Source organism: Pyxicephalus adspersus, chromosome 1 (genome assembly GCF_032062135.1).
Source record: "Pyxicephalus adspersus chromosome 1, UCB_Pads_2.0, whole genome shotgun sequence".
Classification (NCBI taxonomy): Eukaryota; Metazoa; Chordata; class Amphibia; order Anura; family Pyxicephalidae; genus Pyxicephalus; species Pyxicephalus adspersus.
In genome coordinates, this window is record NC_092858.1 from 100,360,668 (window position 1) to 100,382,816 (window position 22,149).

The following is a 22,149-nucleotide window of genomic DNA, read 5'->3' on the forward strand; positions in this document are numbered from 1 at the left end:
GTCACACTCCCAGAACAAGAATGCAGATAAGGATTTTTGACTTTACTTTGACTTTCCCTTTATGACTAGCTTGTGAAATCAGTGAATCATAGCCACATGGTCAGTATAGTCGGCAGACGACTAGCATGTCCGGGAGACTGACCTACCCTTTAGCCTCCTGAGATGGCAAAGTGGAACATATCTTAGCCCAAAGTGCAGGCACTGTAGCTCACATGGACCACATGAAGATCTCAGGCATAATTGTTAAACCCACACTACTATTTCCTTACAAGCTTTTTTAAAAATGCCAAATGCAATGATTTAGACGCTGGTTGAAAGGTCTAGTATACTTAAATACTGTCGGTGGTTAAAGTATATATGAATGCTAACAATAAACATCTTTGATCTGATAAGCGTACGATCGAAATGATTGTGTTATATCTGTTTAATATCTGCAGAAAATGTGACCCTACCACAAATCTTGTAAGCTCATAACTTTGTGTGCTTAGGTGGATTACAAAATACTTTTCCCAGTATTTGGGAGAATAGAGTCTTTTATAGTTTTGTCCCAAGGTGGCACCATGGCTTCTCCATAGACATAGGAATGGTGTTGGCAAAAATGGGGCCCTGAGTGAATATTAAGTGAAGGCCCCAAATGTACGTCATTCCTGCCCTGGAACTCCCTTCCTCCATCACTGTGAGCCTGGAGAAGATATGGGTACTGTGTATATGTCCCTTCCCAAAACTGGCATGGTCTATGGAAATAATACTGTGTATATTATTATTAGTGTGTAAGCCTTGTCACCTCAAGACAGGAAGTTTGTTAATAGAAAAAGGACAGCAGCTGCTACATTTCTGGACTGGTAAACTGCAACATAATATATTTAGTTTCTATAATACTATACTATAATAATATGTATAAAATTATACATATATTATATATTGGCTACCTATAAACCAGACCTAAAAAGACACAACTGAGAAGTGCGCCACACTTATAAATTGGGGACAGTCCCTTCACATGAGGGACATTAAGGCAGTGGCAGCCACCCAGCTTTTCTTAATTTTCTTCACAGGAGTATTAGGTAGAGCTGTGCCACTGAACTCTTCTGTAGTGCAGTATTATTGTTAGAAGTGGGTGTTTTAGTGACTTTTTCAGCCATGTTAGCAGACTTTGTGACTATTTTATTGTCATGTACATCAGACACTCATCACAGAGCTGCCACTGATGGGAGAGTCAGGCTCACAGTGACCGGAAGCTGCCTCAGAGCGGAGCAGGCAGCCAGTGTAAGGTGAGCCTGGGGAGTGGGCGGGGCCAAGCGCTCGGTGCTCACAAAGCTGCCAGGATCGGCGAGTGTGAGCTGCTTCTCCTTCCTAACATGGGCGCCTGCCTGGGAGTGTGCTCCCTGCTCAGCTGTGTGAGTACCGAGCGATATTACTTACCTCATGTGTATACCGACCGATATCACTTACCTCATGTGTATACCTACCGGTATCACTTACCTCTTCATAGCACTTTTCTACGTCTCCGATACTTCTGACAAGTTGTTGTGTTGTATGTGACGTGTTGTGTCATCACTTAGTTTTATATCACACAGTATGCATTGTCTATAACTGAGACATAATTAATCGCCAATTATTAGTCTAGTTCTTGTTTTGTTTTATTGAAGTGTTTTTGTACCATAGTTGTGTGTGTGTGTGTAAATATATAAGGTTGTGTATATGTATATTATTATTACACAGTATTTAAAAAGCGCCATCATATTATGCAGCGCTGTACAAAGTCATGTCACTAGCTGTCCCTCAAAGGGCCTCACAATCTAATGTCCCTATCATAGTCATGTGTCATTTATACAGTCTAAGGCCACTAACCTCACTGCATGCTTTTGGGATGTTGGAGGAAACCGACGCAGACATGGGGAGAACCTGCAAACTCCATGCAGATAGTGTCTTGGCTGAGATTTGAACTGGGGACCTAGTGCTGCAAAGGCAAGAGTGCTACCCTTAAGCCACGTGCTGCCCATAAATATATGTATGTATGTATGTATGTATATATGACCCCCCCCCAATGGTCACCTTGTATCCTTGGTGTAACCATCACCCGCTTCTCTCCATACAATGTGGGCGATCACCTTTCCATGTTATACACTGATTGCAGTGTGATTGGAAAAAAAATGATGGGGATAGAAATGAAATCTCATTAGTGGCTTCAGGACATGACCTCCATTTTTTTTTCCATGAAGTAGAAGAATTGCTGAGGTTCATACGTTGCATACACAGAGCGGGGATGTGATGATGGGACTGGCGCTGTATTGTGTGCAGAATGATGTGTGGGTACCTCTTGGGTCTGTCCTAGGGTGAGGGTGGCACGATCTAATATTAGGATAGATGAGGGGTTCCTTTTTTTTTTAAATTGTGGTCTCTTAGTGGACAAAGCTTCATGCTTTGAGCTCCAATCAATGCTCTATTGGAGGAAGTGTTTTGTTTCTATGTCCCCATAATCATTTTATTTATTTCCTGTTGTGTCAGGGAATGTTTCCAAGTAAACTGGCTGCAATAAAAACCTGGCAGAGCTTCATAAACTTTAGATTACTTTTAAAGCAGAACTATTGCCCTTCCTTCAAACATTTGCAGTCTGGGGGGTATTTTATTACAAAAGATATGTACTGTGTCTCTTCTACAACAAAGGCTTCTGTCTTCCCCCTTGCTATCCTTTACACATATGTGCAGCTCCATGTTCTGGCATCTGCCTGGTGCTGGTATTTATTAAATTCAGAACAGAACTTTCATTATGCTTTGCCAGGCTATGAAGATGAAGCCAGGAGGATGCTGGCAACCGAGCTTGTGGATATATTTGCAGACTTAGTTCAGCTTGTGTAGGGGACGTTGTTTGGATTGGTGCTGTTAGTGTCACAAAAGGAATTGCAGCTCTTTTTATGTCAGTGAGGAGAAGATCAATTAGGGAATACTAAAAAAAAAGAAAAAATAGGTTGACACCATAAATGCCTGGAGCATTTGTTACTGATCAGCCAAAACAATAAAACTACTTGTGAACAAAGTGAATAACATTCATTACCTTACATAGTTAGGTTGAAAAAGTAAGTAGGGCTGGGTACACACGTGCAATAGTTAACGTCCAATCTTCGTCTCAGAGCCGATATCAGACAAAAATCTTGCGTGTGTACAGCGCTTATCGTCCATCGTCCGAATGACCGTCCTGGCGGATCCACAGATGATGGACGACAACGATCGTAATGAAAATAAAGGGGCGAGAGCGCAGCGAGCTGCTGCTTTGTTGTTCTCCCCCATCCCTTCCCCATAGAACTGAACTGTGCTGTATGTACAGCAGTCGTTCATGCATCGTGCAGTCGTTAGTCGTTGGAAAGGATTATGAAAGATCCTTTCCAACGACAAGGAGTGCATGTATGTACATAGCCTTAGTCCATCAAGGTCAACCACTAGGGAAGTAAACATTTCTCAAATATAAACCCTATGTACATAGTTGGTTCAGAGGAAGGCAAAAAAAAAAAACTCATACAATTTGCTTCAACAGGGAAAAAATAATTCCTTCCTGATCCCGTGAGGCAATCGAGTATTCCCTGGATCCACAGTCTCAGTTATCTTACAATATTAGCTGTCAATATAGGAGACAATGTCAACGTAGGATATAATGGGGGTAGGGGGGTTCGTTTGTCTGATGTCATATGTCAAAGCCAGACATATTGCCGGTTGCAATGGCTGACACCGCTCGGAGTTCTTGCCAACTCCTGTCCTCTGCTGGGAATACCTACAATGGGCACATACATTTCAGGACTGGATCATAGAGCAATGAAAAATGATTTAATCCCTGCCAGGTTATTTACTGTCCGTACTCCATTCAGAAAAATTTCCCCCCTTATCCTAGACATGCAACAAAAAGAAAGATAAAACCTATGAATTTTTCCTCCTAGATTGCTGTCCTCATTTGACTTATTTCTCCGTACCTATTATTCTGAGGACAACTCTTAAATCCTGGATCCCATCTTTTATTCTTTCCTGTTGACTACTCCCAAATGGAGGTACAGATGGCAATAAAAACTGAACAGATTATATAATACTTCCCCACTCTATCCAAAACTTTAAAAAAGAGTTTTGACCTTTTTTTTAGTCATTTTAAACTGTTAGTACAAATCACAGGTATGAGAACAGAAGAAGGTATGAACAAGGTAAGTATTATGTGCTGTGGAACACGAGCAGAGATCTGGGAAATAAAACCTAAATGAAGCTGTTCATTGATCGATCGGATTGATTCGATATATCCAAGAACATTTGCCCTGTTCACCTCCCTTACATATATCAAAGGACAATAAGAAGTTCTTCAATATTTTTCAAGAACAGGATGGGCTCACTGGTAATAAGCAGCAGATATACTTGTGTGTATGCTTCTGGAGGACCAATACCACCAGTCGGGAGGACTGGTGGTATTGAATCCAAGAGGGATCAGGGCACAGCACTGAAGCACGGAAGAAGAAACAAGACCTATCCCCGTTCCATTATAGTGTGCCACCATATTCCTTCTTTTCTTCTTCCTCAAGACAATCTTGATTGGCCATGCCAGGATGGCGTAACTCCCACACAGGCACGCTGTATAGCGGGATTGCCAGATGGCCTCCATGCACAGCTCCACTTTTTTGGGTGTTTGGTTATGTTTTAAGCCTGGTATAATTTGTGTATGTGTTTATAGGTTTACTGCATATAAAAGTATGTTTTTCCTGTCTTTCTCCTATGACCGACTTGGTACGTCAAAGTTGCCATGATCAAAACAGCTAAAAATCAATTTAATTGGTGTTATTTATAAGTCATTTAGATACATGTATTTTGTTTAGTGTTGAAGTACACAGAGCAGGTTGTTATTTTAGATTTAGGGTCAGAGGCTGCTTTGAAAAGGCTGTGCAATCAAGTAATATTTAATCATAACTTTGGTTAATAAAAAACAGATTCTTGGGTAAGAGAATGACGCTGGATAAATACGTATGTGCGTGTTTCTGCAAGAGTTGATGAATACTAATGTATTTCATGGTTTGTAAAATTGCTTTGTCTTGGAGGCAGACATCTATTTTAAACCTATCAGCCTTATGTATCAGCTGACAACTGTAACTTATTATGTGAACATTACAGGATTTAATCTGTAGGTGTCCATTGACATTTATTGACAGCTTTCCAGGACAGCCTTTGGACACTGCTAGCTGGGGATTGTAGAGATGTAAATTCTCCTCTTATAAGCAAGGTTCTGAGTTATCTGCAGTGCCCCTAACTTTTGGTGCTGCTGCCCCCTTTGGTGAAACTTTTTGGCAGCCATTGGGTTGCAGTGTTCTCCTCAGCCCCTTTTAGCCAGACGCACCACTTTTTCAGTAACCAATACGAAGCTGTTTTTGGGTGGTTACAGAAAAGTTGTCACAATACAAGGCCCACCACCCGCCTACAGCTTAGAAAAACTTCTGGGGGAAAATACTGGGCTGTGTCCGTGTCGCCAAGATGCAATAAGGATGCTGAAAGTAGTACCAGGAAGAACTGTAATGCAGCTGTCCGAGCAGTACTTCAGGTTTTTTTTTAAATAGATATGTTAATAAGTTACTTGCCTCAAGAATGTAATAGATTGTTCTTATACTTCACTTTATAATCATAAAGCTCCACTTTCATGAAGCAAGCCCCAGAGACGATACCTAGGTCAACCAACACTTTTATTTAAAATGTCCCCAAGAGGCACTTAATCACTGCTTTTGTGATCAATGGTTATGGTGGCCACTGTTGAAATAAATAAGCTATAAATGCCACCTTCAAATATGGCGATCAGTTACTCTAATCAAGTGGTATGGTGATCAAAGCACTAATTATTGAACAAACTCTGACCAGCCTTTTACAAATCTGATGTTCTAGAAGTAGTGATCAGATTGAAAACAAGAAAGTGTCCACAGTCTGTTATCTGATCTTCTTCCCCATAAATCTGCCCCTTTGATATGAGCTGCATTGTAATTTTATGAATATATGTTCAATATGTCATCCAAATGACTGGATGGTTCATTGCATGTGTAGCTGTGTATCCAAATATCCAGTTCAGTCCTATAAAAGTAATAAAAAGTACGCATGGATATCTGACGCACACCTACACATGTTTTGTCTGGGATTCCTGATACTGAATTAATATAAAGCAGTATTGTCTATGAAAGCACAGATTATATCCTCCAATTGTGACTGGAAATGCAGCTAGCGGCAATAAGCATGAAAAGTAAAATGAATCTTTCACTGCTGAATGCCAAAATCAAAGTTTGTCTTCCTTTCTTTGGGGTAGGGGGGTTATAATTCTTGAGAGATTTTCCTTTTAACAGCCCGTATTTAGAACTGATTATTTGCATTGAGTGAGCACAGAAATACTGATAAATGAGAAGGGTTGGGAAATGAGGTGTGTATTTTCAGTCCACCTTAGTAAATACAGCTTTAAAAGCAAGTACTTGCTGTAAGTCATTATTAAACCAATTAGCTGTCCGAGGTGCAATAGACATATAAATTAATAATCAAGTTGACTTTTCTGTCCATGTATTATTACAGTGCAACTCCACCCAAAATAAAAAGCTTTGCACAGATAACATCTTTCTTTCATTATTCCAGAATTTGTAACGAAATGTAAAAGTACTAACTTTTGATCCTGCCACAGTGTGCATGGCATCCTCACTTCCTGTGGTCTAAATTTGCAGACCCCATTGCTGTCGTTCCCAATAATTTTTCTGTTAACCTTGTTTGCTGAAATCATCAGATTTGTGTCCCCAGCCCAAAAGGCATTGATGTTGAGGAGAGTGTGTGTAACATTATAGAATTGATACCAGCTCCATGATTAAGAAAGATAGACAATGCACTGCACCCATCAACTGGACAGAAGGGTGCCTGATGGCTTTAAACCGTTTTTGTAGGCATGTGTAATATATGTTTTGTAAGTAGTGAGGAAGGGCAGGATCTTCTGCTGTACATAGTTACCTTTTTAGGATTGGAATTATTTTTGTCAAATATTATCAACCTTTTATTTATACAATTTAACTAAAGTCACAAAAATCATTTGGGAATAATGATTGATGTTCAGTGCAGGAGGGGATAACCTCATGTACATATTACCCTTCTATCCATAGCTCCACAATACAATTGTAATGGGGAAAAAAATAGGCTGACCATTAACATTACAAAGAGAGGGACTGTTGGCTGCGGATCTTAATAGATCAGGACTAGTAGTAGAAGTGACACTATGTTATTTTTATTGAGGTCTGATTTAAAACCAACCTGTAGGTTATCCTTTTCCTGTTCTCTAGCTAAACACAGGTAAAGTTCCTCCTAACCATTAGTACAGGAGTACCAATCTTCTCTTGTCCTACACCTCTCTCTGGGAAGAAGTATTTTTAGACTAAAGTCAGAGCAGATAATACATTGTCAGCATTGCACACTCCACCCAGATTCAGTAATAATTAACACTGCCAAGTGATTCATATTTCTAAGTGATGCAATCAATTTGGTAAAGAAACTGCATCATGTGACAGAAAACCAATTAAAGTTAGGAAATTCTGTATCAACCCGTAAAAAGTGCATAGAAATTAACTCCTATGGCTTTAAGTAAATGATTCACATTAAAATGTTGGTGTATGTCAAGCCAACCTTGCTGCAACCTGGGGCTCCATGACCAAGGTTTCACTTACGGAAAGGCTGGAAAAACGTGGCACCTGTATGCCTACTCCTAGCTAGGCGTGCAGGATCATTTTCAGGCAAAGAAAACTTTGCCTGAAAAAAGTGCCTTGTATATGTGCCCAAAAGTGTTTGTATATGTGTTTGCAAGTCTTTGGAGGCAGTTGGACATTTAAACGGCACTAGAAGCTACGTGCATCTTTAAAAAAAACGCCTGTAAAAGCCTGCACAAAAACAGGCCCATTTGAAAGCATATTTTTTGCAAACTAACCTGTAACCTCATGGCTGCCACTACTTTCTTCTCTGCCCCTTTTTTCATATTTGATGCCATCTTCTATAGTCCTAGGATGGCCAATGATAATGTAACTAGAATTACAGTATTCTGGCATTGTACATGCACCTTTAAGTGGAAGTAAACTGAAAAAAAATCTCACTCACCTTTACATTTACAGATCCGTCGATCCCTCCAGAAGTTTTCTGGATCTGTTCCCACGTTGTCCTGAAAGCCTCCTTCTTCCTGGCACAGAGGAAGTGCCGGCGGAATCATCTTTCCCCCTTCCTCCGCCTTTTTTATATGTTGAAGAATCTCATTTTGTGCATGCCTGAGTTCGGTTTTACTTGTTCTGTTGAAGTAAAAGAGATAAGGGACACATGAAAAGGAGGAAAAGATGGGTCATATTGCACAAAAATGTATCTGTGGGGGATGTTAGCTTCTGATAACTAGAAGCAGTAGAATATTGTGAATCCCAACATCAGATGCTGGAAGTTTTGGTTTCTTCAGCCTCTGTGTATCATTTTTCACAAATAACCTGTAAAAACAAGATCAAATCTTTCTGCCAATATTGTGGTGGGAAATTGAGGCGGCATCCTTTCTAGACCTGACATTTGTTAAATGGTTTTGGATCATCATGGCCAATGACCAACTCGGATTACCAGGCAAAACAAAACTTGGAAACCATGGACCATGTATTGTTCTAAAGGACGTTATGCTCAATATGCATAGAGTACTTTTTGTCAATGCAGCTAATTCAATACATCAGAAAAATTGGACATAAAACATTTTTGGCAATTTGGTGCCCTATAATGCATAGTTGTAGCGTACAGGTGTGCATTGGAGCTGCATTAGTGCTTGGGGAGGGGGATGTTATTTAAAATATTCTGCAACATGCATTGGCATGTGACAGATGGAAATATGGCCTCCTGAGAAAAAGTTTCAAGGTAAAATCAATTGTGATGTGATTTGTTTTGTCCCAGTGTCACTTTTCAATAAAATTAATGTATTTTGCATTGGAAGGATGTGTGTTGGGTCCCAACCTTCTCCAATTTAAGTAAATAGTAGATTGTGGTGCTGTTATTTACTGAGGGTGCACAGGGGCCGTGTATGGCCATAGGTTACTTTTTTTTCTCATTCTTCATTGTTTTTTAAGACAAACTGTTACCAGATGCCGGACGTGTTACCAAATACGTCCAAAAAAAAAATTGGGTCACACCAATCAAGACTGAATGGGAGCACACATCCTCCTGGAATACCTATGTCATGCATCCCAGGAGGATGCACAACATTTGAACAAGCCAGTGAAATTCTGGCAGAATATAGTCTGACCAGAATTCTTTGGATATCATCAGGAGAAATGGCACAGCACATCACCCAATAAACACCATACCAACAGTAAATTCCGGTGGTGGGAACGTCATGGTGTGGGGCTGTTTTTCAGCATATGGTACTGGCAGACTTCATATAATTGAAGTAAAATGTATGGAGAAATGTACCAGAACATTCTTGATAAGAATCTGTTGCAATCTACCAGGATGCTGAAGATGAAATGAGGACATTTCAGCAAAACACTGATCCCAAACACATAGCCAAGGAAACTCAATTGGTTTCTGTGAAAGAAAATAAAGCTGACCCGACCTTAATTCAATTAAAAATCTATGGAAAGAATTTAGGATCAGAGTTCATGGAAGGAGCACCCCAGAACCTTCAAGATTGAAGACAGTGTGGAATAATTTGCCAAAATCACATCTGTGCAATGTGTGTGACTAGTTTCTTCATACAGGAGGCTGTCATTGCCAACAAAGTCCTTTCCACTATGTACCTAAATTATTTAGGAAAATGTGTTCAGTACTTATTCCCCGTGCCATTCAACTTTATTGTTACTAACATCTGGTGTATATTTCATGTCTATAGCCCCATTTGAAATATCTTTACTGAGAAAATGTTTATGCAGTATATATTTCCCCCGCTGTTCCCAATTATTTCCCAGTGTTATCCATAGATCTGTATTTTTAGTTCAGCCTCTTGTGTTGCTGTAATGTTTTGTAAATGCTGACTATCTGTCAGTCTTTAACTTATCCTTTCTACAATTTGGCAGGCTTCCTGTCTGTGTGGCACAGCACCATGTCTCCTTTGCGGATGTTGTCCATCTACGAAGAATTCGACTATAACCCGGTTAACATTCTCCATATTTCTACTTCTTGGAACTTTAGTAGCTTGCATCATGATCATACCTGGGGTGGAAGATGGACTGAAGAAGGTATGTGTCTTTGTATTTACTACTGTGTTTGGAAACATACCTAAACTTAGCCACCAATTTAAAAAATCCAATATGATCTTAGAAGTGTGGGTTGTTCAATATAGGTATCCTAGATGATTGTGTGTCTGCCAAGCCTGAGATTAAATTTAGATTATGTGAAGGAGAAAGGGAAAGCAGGCTTTTTATAGCATATGTTTTTTTTTTTTTTAATCTAACTAAATTATTCATATGTTTAAAGGTAACATCTACTGATAAGAAAAGGCTAAATTCTAACAGAGATCAACTATGATGGTTGATACTCTAGACATAGTGCTCCTATTACAAACATATATTTAATATGTTTGTAATAGGAGCAACATATAAGGTATCATCACATGTACAACATAATTATTTGTATATTCCTGACGCTTTTGGCCTATAGAGGCTTCCTCAGGGGATAGAAAACATAAACAAATGTGGTGTTTGATTATGTGGTTTGTACCAAGATGTTAAAGGAGCTGAATATATGTGGAGAACATCCGGGTAAATGCTTCAAGGATGTATATGTAGGTTGTTTTTATTCAAACTTCTGTCCCTATTCCGAGTTGGTAATAGTATAATTTATGAAGGATTACATTTACATCCGCAATGGTATCTAAAAGTTTTTAAACCTGAAGGTACCTTAATCAGTGACAGATTCAAAGTTACAAACTTCCAGAGCGGGTGATAGTTGGTAAAAAAAAAAGGCTTAAGGGATAGGAACTTTATCCTATCCTAGAGACAAATAGTTATGCAAATAGTTATGTTGTACATGTGATGATACTTTATATGTTCTTAAAAATATGGAAATAGAATATATGTTTGTAATAGGAGCACTATGTCTAGAGTGTCAGCTAGCATGGTAGATCTGTTAGAATTTAGCCTTTTCTTATTGGCATATGTTAAACATATAAATAAATTAGTTATAGATTTTTAACTAAAAAAACATACTGCCAAAAAAAGCCTGCTTTCTCTTTCTCCTTCACATATTTCCAATATGATATAACTTAATGTGAGATAACTGGCCAAATTCAGTTACAATATTTAGATGGCAATTGGGATGAACCTAATTTATGCTAAAAATGCCAAGGTGTAGATTGTTTTTCTATAAAAGGAGCTTTTTCAAGAGCAAATTATTGACTTATTAAAATTGATCATAAATGAACTAATATTAATGAAGAAATAATCCATATTGGGTGTAGAATTAAAAGCATCTTGGTTGGTCGAGTTAAAAAAAAAAAATAAAACATTTCCATAGGTGTCTAAAGGATATCTTGTATCTCTTAATTGTTTTTTGTTCAATTTTAAGTGTATGACTGTACAAACTATGCTTTATCATCTTTGATTAGGAGACATATTGACAAAACGAGTAATTTATTACTAGAATAACTATAAAATGATATCTATTAAAATGGAGCAATACATTAAAAATGAATAATTAAGAGTGAGCAGGTTGTTTATTGCAGAAGACAGGTGTCCCTCCTTCTATAAAACATACTTACCTGCCTGTTCACAGACTTTCCTGAAACGTTTATTGAGCTGCAGTTGCATAGTTCAGTGTACAGTGCATATGGGTATCCTGACACACCCCTGGCTTCTGGGTGACTCTGCTCTTATGAGGGAAAGTTACATCTTTCCCGTCTGGCCAATCAAGATGGTTGAACACCCGAACTTGGAAGAAGACGGCGAGTGAGGAGTGCACTTAAAACATTGCAATAGGCTGCTTCAACCTGCCTGCTCACAATATGCTGTCTAATAATTGTGCAGATGGATCAGTTTTTAGTTGACTGAAATAATTTTCAATGTGATCAATATAAATGTCAACAAAGTCAATTCATTCATTGCTAGCTTTAGCCCACACAGTTAAGTCTATTGCATGGGACTAGGCAATGATTGTGAGATATGGAGGGGAAGGGCAAGACACAAATGTATCTATGTAAGGGCACTTATTTATTTTTTTTGTCTTTTTATTTCTCTCTCCCACCCTCAGTTACCTTGGTTCTGCACCTCATCAACCACCATTACAGGCAGTGTAAATTGTGATATCGTCGTTGGTCATCAAGCTGTCTACCGCATGTGTTTTGCTATGGCTGCTTTTTTCTTTCTGTTTGTCATAATAATGATATGTGTACGGAGTAGTCGGGACCCAAGAGCATATATACAGAATGGGTGAGTGAGGACTGGTAAAATCACAGTGCTAAATGTATACAAGTTAAAGGCCTAGCTAACCTGTAGAGTAGAGTTATTCACTCTATTCCCGCTATATGTTGCAGAAGAATCCTGGCAACCTTCACCCTTCTTTGCCACAATACACATCAGGGTTCCTTAGGTGTTAGAAACAGACTGAAACCAGTCCTTGTAAAATCTTTCATTACCAAAGTCTGTACTGCTATTTCTTTACTTTTGGGGGCTTGGGTTGTGTTATTGATTAATCTGTACTTCTGTTACAAAGTTTACTGTTTACAGAGTCCATAGTCATATTATTAAGTGTTTCTCTGAGGAGCTCACAGTGTAATTTCCCTAATATTTGTCATACGAATCCAAGTAGTGAATCTAATATTCAGACAAAATTCTGAAAAGTCCTTCCAAGTAAATCTCTACCACAGATTTTTTGGTTATAGCACAAAAGCAAAGATATCTAATAGTTCTAACCTAACTGAAGGCTAATATTTGAGCAGAAGCCAATTGACTTACCAGTTTTGGGATGTGGTAGAGTGCTTGGAGGAACCCTACACAAACTCTGATAGCACACTTTGCAAATCGGCCCAAATTTGAAAGTGAGATTACTATCCATTGAGCCTCTGAGCCATGTAACCATTATGGTGCTATGTATATGAACAAGAATAAATTTAACAACATAAATAATTTAATTCTTATATATGTATTTAACTGTATTTACCTTTTGCCTGGAGTTCATCTTTAAAGAGGACCTATCACCATGTTTTTTACTATATATATAAATATATATATTTTTTTTTTTTTTTTTTTTTTTACTTGCACATGTCAGGCATGTGCAGAAAAGGCTGTCCTGGAATGTAAACAAAAAAAAATGCTGATCTCGCGCATGGGTGTCAGGAAGGCATGTAACCCAATTTTGTGCTTGCTTAAAAGGGAAATTTATTACATTTTATGAAAGCGAGATCAACTCCCTTGTATTTTTTGCTTTCTTTGTGGTTTCATGTCATTGCTGTTAACAGATATTGTAAATTTCTTGCTTTTTTTCTTTTGTTTAGGTTTTGGTTTATCAAATTCCTGATTTTAGTAGGGATAACTGTGGGAGCATTCTTTATCCCTAATGGAGTCTTTACAACTGGTAAGGAATAGTCTCCATTTTTTCCTGCTGCTTGTGTGTGTGTGTGTGTGTATGAATATGTATGTGTGTGTGTGTGTGTGTGTGTATGTATGTATGTGTATATACATATATATATGTATATAAGTGCTCAACCCAGAAGTTATTTCAAGACGGGTGGGAAGAAATTGGTGGGTGGCAGCCCCTGTATTGTGACCAAAGTCTTTAGTAACCACTCAAAAACAGCCGGGTGGGTGCTGAAAAGTGCCGGGTGGTTCGCCCTGCTAAAAGGGCCTGGGGAGAACCCTGTGTGTATGTCACACAGTTAGGTCCATAAATGTTTGGACAGGGACAACTTTTTTCTTATTTTGGTTCTGTACATTACCACAATTTATTTTAAGTGAAATAACTCTCAGCTTTAATTCAGTGGGTTGAACAAAAAGATTGCATAAAAATGTGGGGAACTAAAGCCTTTTTGTTACACAATCACTTCATTTCAGGGGCTCAGAAGTAATTGGACAATTGACTCAAAGGCTATTTCATGGGCTGGTGTGGGCAATTTCTTAGTTATGTCATTATCAAATAGGCAGATAAAAGGCCTGGAGTTGATTTTGGAGGGGGTGTGCTTGTATGTGGAAGATTGTGCTGTGAACAGACAACATGCGGTCAAAGGGGCTCTCCATGCAGGTGAAACAAGTCATCCTTAAGCTGCAAAAACAATATGAGACATGAGAAAACAAAGACATGAAAACATGAGAAAGAAACAAAGCATCGGCGAACTCCGCTACGCCAAAAGACCTTGACGTCTACAGAAGACAACAGTGGTGGATGATCGCAGAATCATTTCCATGGTGAAGAGAAACCCCTTCACAACAGCCAACCAAGTGAACAACACTCTCCAGGAAGTAGGCGTATCGATATCCAAGTCTACCATAGAGAGAAGACTGCATGAAAGTAAATACAGAGGGTGCACTGCAAGGTGCAAGCCACTCATAAGCCTCAAGAATAGAAAGGCTAGATTGGACTTTGCTCAAAAACATCTAAAAAAGCCAGCACAGCTCTGGAAAAACATTCTTTGGACAGATGAAACCAAGATCAACCTTTCCCTGAATGATGGCAAGAAAAAAGTATGAAGAAGGCGTGGAGCAGCTCATGATCCAAAGCATCATCTGTAAAACATGGCGGAGGCAGAGTGATGGCTTGGGCGTGCATGGCTGCCAGTGGCACTGGGACACTAGTGTTTATCCATGATGTGACACAGGACAGAAGCAGCCAAATGAATTCTGAGGTGTTCAGAGACATACTGTCTGTTCAAATCCAGCTAAATGCAGTCACATTGATTGGGAGGTGTTTCATAATACAGATGGACAATGACCCAAAACATACAGCCAAAGCAACCCAGGAGTTTATTAAAGCAAAGAAGTGGAAAATTCTTGAATGGCCAAGTCAGTCACCTGATCTGAACCCAACTGAGTATGCATTTCATTTGTTGAAGACAAAACTTCGGACAGAAAGGCCCACAAACAAACAGCAACTGAAAGCCGCTGCAGTAAAGGCCTGGCAGAGCATTAAAAAGAAGGAAACCCAGCATCTGGTGATGTCCATGAGTTCAAGATACAGGCTGTCATTGCCAGCAAAGGATTTTCAACCAAGTATTAGAAATGAACATTTTTTGTTTTCAGCTTCTTAATTTGTCCAATTACTTTTGAGCCCCTGAAATGAAGGGATTGTGTAGTAAAAAAAAAGTCTTTAGTTCCTCACATGTTCCTCAATCTTTTAAAAGTCTGCAGTTCAATTGCATCTGAGTTGTTTCATTTAAAATTAATTGTGGTAATGTACAGAACCAAAATTAGAAAAAAGTTGTCTGTCTAAATATTTATGGACCTAACTGTGTGTATGTATGTATGTATGTGTGTGTGTGTATATATATATTTATTTTCTATTTGTTGACTCGTGTGTGTTTTTTCTGGTGGTGCTACTGGTATTTATAATTATTAGATTTCTGTGGAATTAGGAAAAAGGGACTGTATGAGTCTCCAAATGGGATGTCTCTGTGCTACCACAAGGATAGTTGTCAACCTTAGTGAAATAAACTAAGTTTATTGTATATAGTATATTTGTTTCGCCCTCATTCTTCATGTTCTCATTTTTATTTTATTTATTTTTTTTAATTATGCTCATCTTTTCCATACAGTGTGGTATTATTTCGGCATGGTTGGTGGTTTTCTCTTCTTCTTGATCCAACTTGTACTCATTATTGATCTTGCCCACTCCTGGAGTCAGTCTTGGCTTCAAAGGGCTGAAGATGGCAATACAAAGTGTTGGTATGCAGGTAAGCACAGTTGGTGTTAATTGGTACTATAATTACCCCTCTTGTCACTTTTTTAGTAAATGTTAGTTTGGCATTGGATTGACACTCTTTTCTGTTTCTCTAGCTCTTCTCATATGTACTGTGCTGATCTACGCTGGTGCAATTGTGGCTATTGTGTTTCTTTATATTTATTACACCGGATCAGGCGATTGTGTTCACAACAAAGTGTTCATCAGTCTCAACCTTATATTCTGTGTCATTGTTTCTGTAGTGTCTATTCTTCCCAAAGTACAGGTAAGAAGCCAAAAAAAAATTTGCAGTGTTGTCTATTGGAATTCATATTGTCTCGTTTATGATACAATGCCTACCTAGACTTCAAACCTTGAGGTTATATTAAAGAAAATTAAAAGCAGAGCTCTAACAACTAAATTGATCAAAGTGGTTGAAGATTAAGTAGTTTTACCTGGTACCATTTAATAATAATAATAATAATAATAATAATAATAATAATAATAAAAAGGTCTATTTCAAAAAGAACTTTATCTGGCATTCCCATTTTGTTCATGCACACCATTCCATTCTATTCATTTTACTTAAAATTAAAAAAATACCCCCCCCCAAACAATTTTCTAATAAAAGACACCATGCCTACGATCTGGTATGCCTATTTGACAAGGATTGGAAGTATGTGTCTCTTAATCCATAAACACAATAAAATATGCTTCAAGAAGATGGGGCACCCAAAGAAGATTGGCCCTTTCTGATAAAGCAGCTTGATTTTCTTCATACAAGGATATTCTCAGCATTTGGTGCTCTCCTTAGTTTCTTTTTTTTGCTGCCCTGTGCAGTTGCTGTATCTGTCAGGGCTCCAGGGTTACATGTTTACCTAGCTTAGAGTAGTTGTAGTGGCTTTGTCAATGCTGAGGTCCCTTACTACTTACTATCTGGCAGCAGCAGGATGTATTTCTATGCATTGTGTATATTTTGTAGCATTTTGTTTAAACTTTAACTCATATCTACAATTATGAATGTTCTTACAGAAGTAATTGTTGCTCAACTATATATGTAATACATTTTTTTTTCTTTTTTAGGAGGCTCAGCCCCATTCAGGGTTACTACAAGCGTCTGTTATTACATTGTATACTATTTTTATCACCTGGTCTGCTATGGCAAATGTACCAGGTTAGTAACCAACTGAAGCTCACAGGGACTAGAAAACTGCACTAGTTTTGGTGTAAATGAGACCATGTTGTAATATAGATGGAACCAGCCCGTTTAATTTGTGGGCTCGCTATATAAAATTTTGTCTCCTGTTTTTTTTTTTTTGTTTTTTTTTTCCATGATTGGATTTCTAAACATACATAACATAGCCAATACAATTTGTTTTTTTTTGTATTTCCACAGACAAGATTTGCAATCCTACGTTGCTTGCTTTCGTCCATACTGGAACTAATTCTTCCAACTCTGTGGCAGCTCAGTGGTGGGATGCTCCTAGCATTGTTGGACTTGTGATCTTTATTTTATGCACTCTCTTTATTAGGTGGGTTAACATATGATATGATTGGTTCTGACTAAACTGAAGTCCAGAAGTTGCTGGACATGGCCCCCTATTATGCAGTGAGGTCCATTTTTGGGGCGTTTACATATTAAATGTTTGTAACTTGTTAGGGAATGAAAAGTTGTCCAGATAGCAAAAAATCTTTACTACAGATCTTTTCTACTACAGCTGATCTTTGTGATCAGCTGTAGTATATAATGTGCCATCCTCTTGCTTTACTATTTTATCTAATCAAAAAATTCATTGTAAGAAAAAGTGGTTTGCAAATTAGATTGAAATATGGTTAAAATTTGTAAATGATCGTGTTGATGATGTTTTCATCTACTCAATTTACAACCATTACACAAATGTGTAAAAAAATAGTGAATGATAGTTGTATAGTTTGTTGTTTTTGCACTCTTTTGTATTGTTAATGGCAAGTTAAAATACTTCTCTACATGTATACTTGATTTAACTGGGGATGCTACTAGGAAGAGGAGAAAGAGGGAGGCCGAAGAGCTTTTTTAGTCTTGCAGCAATGGGCCTATGTGGGTATTGGTTGGCATCTAAATGTTGGGAGTTTTCGTTGTAGTAGTTGATAGGGTTTGGATGCATAAGGGAAGGCATCCCTATGAGAGACCCTTAGACAGCCTATATATATATATATATATATATATATATATTAGTTTCAAAAGGGAAAACATTATAAATTGAGTAGTTAGAATGTTTTGAACGTGAAAATGCAAAAATCGGCATTGAATGTATTTTTTTTAAATTTGAAAATGATTAATGATGCACAGTAATACAACTGATTTAAACAAAGACAGATCTAAACATGAAAACTAATGGAGCTATATTTTCATTCATAGAGCTTTGAATTTATTAGGTGTATTTGTTTAAGCACTGTAAGTACCTGAATTTGACTATAGTTATTTTGAAGTTTTTATCAGATTTGCCAGGTGACTGCTTATAAGGTGTAGTGACTATGATATGTTTCTGTTATAAATCATTTTTCCTAATTCCAGTTACAGTAGTGTTACTACACAATTGTTCCACTCTAATTATGTTATGTCTCCTATGTTTATAGCCTTCGTAACTCTAGCAACCAGCAAGTGAACAAGCTGATGCTAACAGAAGAGAGTTCCGGGGATGGGGGTGTTCAGAGCACAGAAGATGGAGTGTATAGAGCATATGATAATGAAGAGGATGGTGTCTGCTATAGCTACAGCTTCTTCCACTTCTGTCTTTTCCTCGCCTCGCTGTATATCATGATGACACTCACGAACTGGTATCTGTAAGTGCAGTCCTTACCTGTCTGTTTACGGATGTCCCCCTACATTTAAATGGATTAAAAGTGTCCTTTAATTTTATTGACCAAAGTCAGGGCGTTTTTATGTGGGGTTTTTTTTTATTAAATCCTTAGTATTCAAAGTTTATTTTTAACAAACATTGGAACATTGATCAGTTAGCACCATCAACACTGACCACTATTTTTAATCTACACTACACACATTACATTCAACCTACTTTTAGATTTGCCTTTAAGTGATGACCATTTCTCGCTCTAACTTTGTGAAGGCTTTTTCTTCTGCAAATGTCTTCCTAATCTGTCCATAGGTTAGACAGAGCTTTGCACAGGTACAGCAGGCAACTTTAGGTTTTTCAAAAAACAAACCTTGCCTACTAGTGATGGTATCATTCTGTTTTAATAGAAAATATAAATTTAGGTGTGTGTGTGTCTGTACAACTTAACATGCATAATGTACACTCTTATTATAATACTAAATACAATGCTGCACAAGCAATAATTGCAGGTTATTTAGGGATATTAGGATTCTGAAATAACATACATCGAATCAGTTGGGGCTAAAATTTTAAAGTTTGGGTGTTGACATATATCGTCATGTCCTCAGAATTATTTATTCCAGTTGTGGTATCTACAAATGCCGTTTCCACTTTATAGCTTCAAAGGGTTGTCCCCTGTACAAATATTCAATTCTGCCTCCCTCTACCCACCAATTGATCTGCATCAGTAACATACCTGGAAGTTGGGTATTTCAGAAAAATATATTGGGCTTAAGTTTTATTTCTGGCAAGCGATTTAGACTGTAAAATGATATGATAGGAAAGGGTGCAACATAGGGCCATATTTTTTGCAAGATACTCTTTTACAACTGTTTCTTTAGGCAAGTGGCATAGTTGCCTTTTTATGTTGGAGGTCACAGATAAACTTAGACATATAAAGACCTACTTACAGGAAAATGCTGTTAGTGATAGAAGTGTTAACACAGACTGCACTAGGACTTGTAAATTGTTTTTAAAATTTGGTAAACCATTGAATGGCAAACACCTCGTGCAAAGTATTGTGGGTTTTTCTATAGTCCATATTTCACTTAAACAATAACCTTTACAATAATGTTTATTATCCTTCTCAACAGGCCAGGATCCTCTAATAATTCAATGACCAGCCCCTGGTCTGCAGTTTGGGTGAAGATTTCCTCCAGCTGGGTCGGACTACTCCTTTACTTGTGGACATTAATTGCCCCTGTGATTTTCAGTGACAGAGACTTCAGCTAATTTGGCAAAATAGCCAATTCCTTACGTATAACTTTTTTTTGTTTTTGTTCTATGTATTATGTTCGCTAAACACCACCATTTTTAAACTTTTAACTCTATTCCATCCTCCAAAGAACTGCTGCCTATTTGTGGTGTCACACAGACTTGGCTATGCAGGATTTATGTTGCATACTGCAACTAAGGTTTAAAGGGAGGCAGTCATACTTTGTCTTCAGATCATACTTTGTATTCAAATTTGCTAATTTAAATAAGTATAAAATTATGTGTACTTGCTTGTAAGCAAATCCTTGCCCCTATATGTAATCTCTGTGACTCAGGTGGGCACTTTGTGACTCGGTGTAGGAGTCAAGGGTCTAATTTAGTAAGAGTTGCTGCTCTGTCGAGTTTCAGAACTTTAACATTTTTATTAGTTTTTGAGAATGCACATATGAATCCAATATCGGAGCCCCATAGCTGTTTACATAATTTCCTAATGGACTTTTTTTTCTTTGCTTTCATACACCAGTGCTCTTTGGACAAATCTTTCCATAATGAGCATTTTTTATATCTCCTACATATATAATGTACTTTTTGTTTGGGCTTGCAGTCTATAGGATACAAATTTTCTTACTACAATATAGAAACAGATTATGTATTTATAGTAAGTGGGCCCATCCGCAAACAGTCATATTTGCTTTTACTTGAATAAAATAAAATACATATCACAACTAATGGGTTAAGTATCTAGGCAAAAAAATACACTACATTTATGATTAATGATGTAAAAGTGATTGGCTTATACTCTGCATGTAAATCTGTAGCAGAAAAATTAGTCTAACTAACATTAGTCATTAATACCTGAAAGGACGATTACTTCTGATACTAATAACCATACAGCTTCTTCCTTACATAAACTGCTAGTCTGAAAGAGACCAGAGTTGTTTGAGGAATAGATGAAATCGCACAAAAAAAAAGATTGCCTATAAAGCAGTAGAAGAGCCAAGCCGTTTGTTTTAAAAAAAAATTTGTACAATTTTTTTTTTGTCTTGTAACTCCTAAACTTCCCCTCATCCCACACGCAATGCTTGCACTAAAAAAAATTAAAAGGAATCACCTTCAAAGCCTTACAGGATTACTTGGGTATTTTCTCAAGTGTCTGTCTAATCTTGTATTTGTTGTACTACCATAGGAAATCAACTGTTCTTTGCCTTCTTTTTTACAATGTATTTTTATATTAATGTATATTTTTTTCGATGTCTGTTACAATATAATAAAACTGTTCTAGTTGGCAATGTTTGCCTCTACTACGCAGTCTGCTTTTTTGTCTAAATAATGAAGCCCTTGTATTTGTGAATGCATCTCCCATGGGATATATGAGATTCAACTGTGTATGAGTTTACCTTGACATTAGTAATATTTTCTAGTGGGTTCAGTCATTAGCAGGATTTTGTTGTTGTCTAGAAGCATTAAAAGTACTGTACCTTGTTTGAAATGAACAGAGAAAATGATTACCAACTCTGCAAATCCTTAGAAGCACCACCTTATGCACATTTCCTGATATAAATACTGAATTTGCTATGTCACAGCTACAGTTCATCACTGCTTCATTATATGATTTACAAAACAAAATGATTCATAGCCAGTTTAAAAATTACAGAAACACACTAGTAAAGAGCACCAATTCAAACTTGACTTATGCATGAAAATGATAAAAAAAAATGGCTTCAGTTAAGGAATTGGGTCATGATTATCTAGCTAATTTTGAGTGACTCTAGCCATGTTGTTACCTTAGGTGATGTTCCAAATGATACTCCACAATTACAACAACAATTACCTGTCTGCATTCTTTTCCATCACATCTTGTGTTTAAGATTTAAACATGGAACTAAAGGTGTTTTTTTTTTTTTTTTTTTTAATATCTGTAACCAGTTTGTCTGTTTTTTTTTCTAACTAAAGGGGAAAAAAAGTTATTGCTTTGTCCTGACCCTGTACTGCTCCACTATTGGTCAGTAAGGCTTTTCATAATATTTAGAGACCAATAATTAGGAGGCAGGACTGTCAATGCTTTTCCTACTTGCTCATCGATTGTCAAACTGAAATCGCATCAACATTGATTTGTGGTTGTGCATAGGAAAAGTAACACAGAGCTATTTGTAAGAGACATATATGTTCTATTTTAAAATAGTTAAAAAAAAAAAGACATTTTTGACATTTCTTGTTCTTT

The 22,149-nt window shown here is 37.5% G+C and overlaps 1 protein-coding gene across 1 annotated transcript; it reads left to right on the plus strand.

Annotated features, from left to right (window-relative positions):
* Positions 1-1,276: 1,276 nt before the first annotated feature.
* SERINC2 (serine incorporator 2) lies at positions 1,277-21,229 on the plus strand. The gene is made up of 10 exons (XM_072420814.1): positions 1,277-1,397; positions 10,053-10,214; positions 12,223-12,401; positions 13,466-13,545; positions 15,716-15,853; positions 15,957-16,126; positions 16,924-17,014; positions 17,237-17,372; positions 18,457-18,663; positions 19,808-21,229. Exons 1-10 carry the CDS (start codon positions 1,359-1,361, stop codon positions 19,944-19,946), a joined length of 1,341 nt encoding a protein of 446 aa, XP_072276915.1. The 5' UTR covers positions 1,277-1,358; the 3' UTR covers positions 19,947-21,229.
* The last annotated feature ends 920 nt before the right edge of the window (positions 21,230-22,149 follow it).

Bases quoted from the DNA above. Each gene is read 5' to 3' on its own strand.
- SERINC2 (XM_072420814.1), top strand. From the start codon at position 1,359: ATGGGCGCCTGCCTGGGAGTGTGCTCCCTGCTCAGCTGT. The intron at 10,215-12,222 runs GTATGTGTCTTT...TCCCACCCTCAG, and splicing joins TGGAAGATGGACTGAAGAAG to TTACCTTGGTTCTGCACCTC. The intron at 12,402-13,465 runs GTGAGTGAGGAC...TCTTTTGTTTAG, and splicing joins AGAGCATATATACAGAATGG to GTTTTGGTTTATCAAATTCC.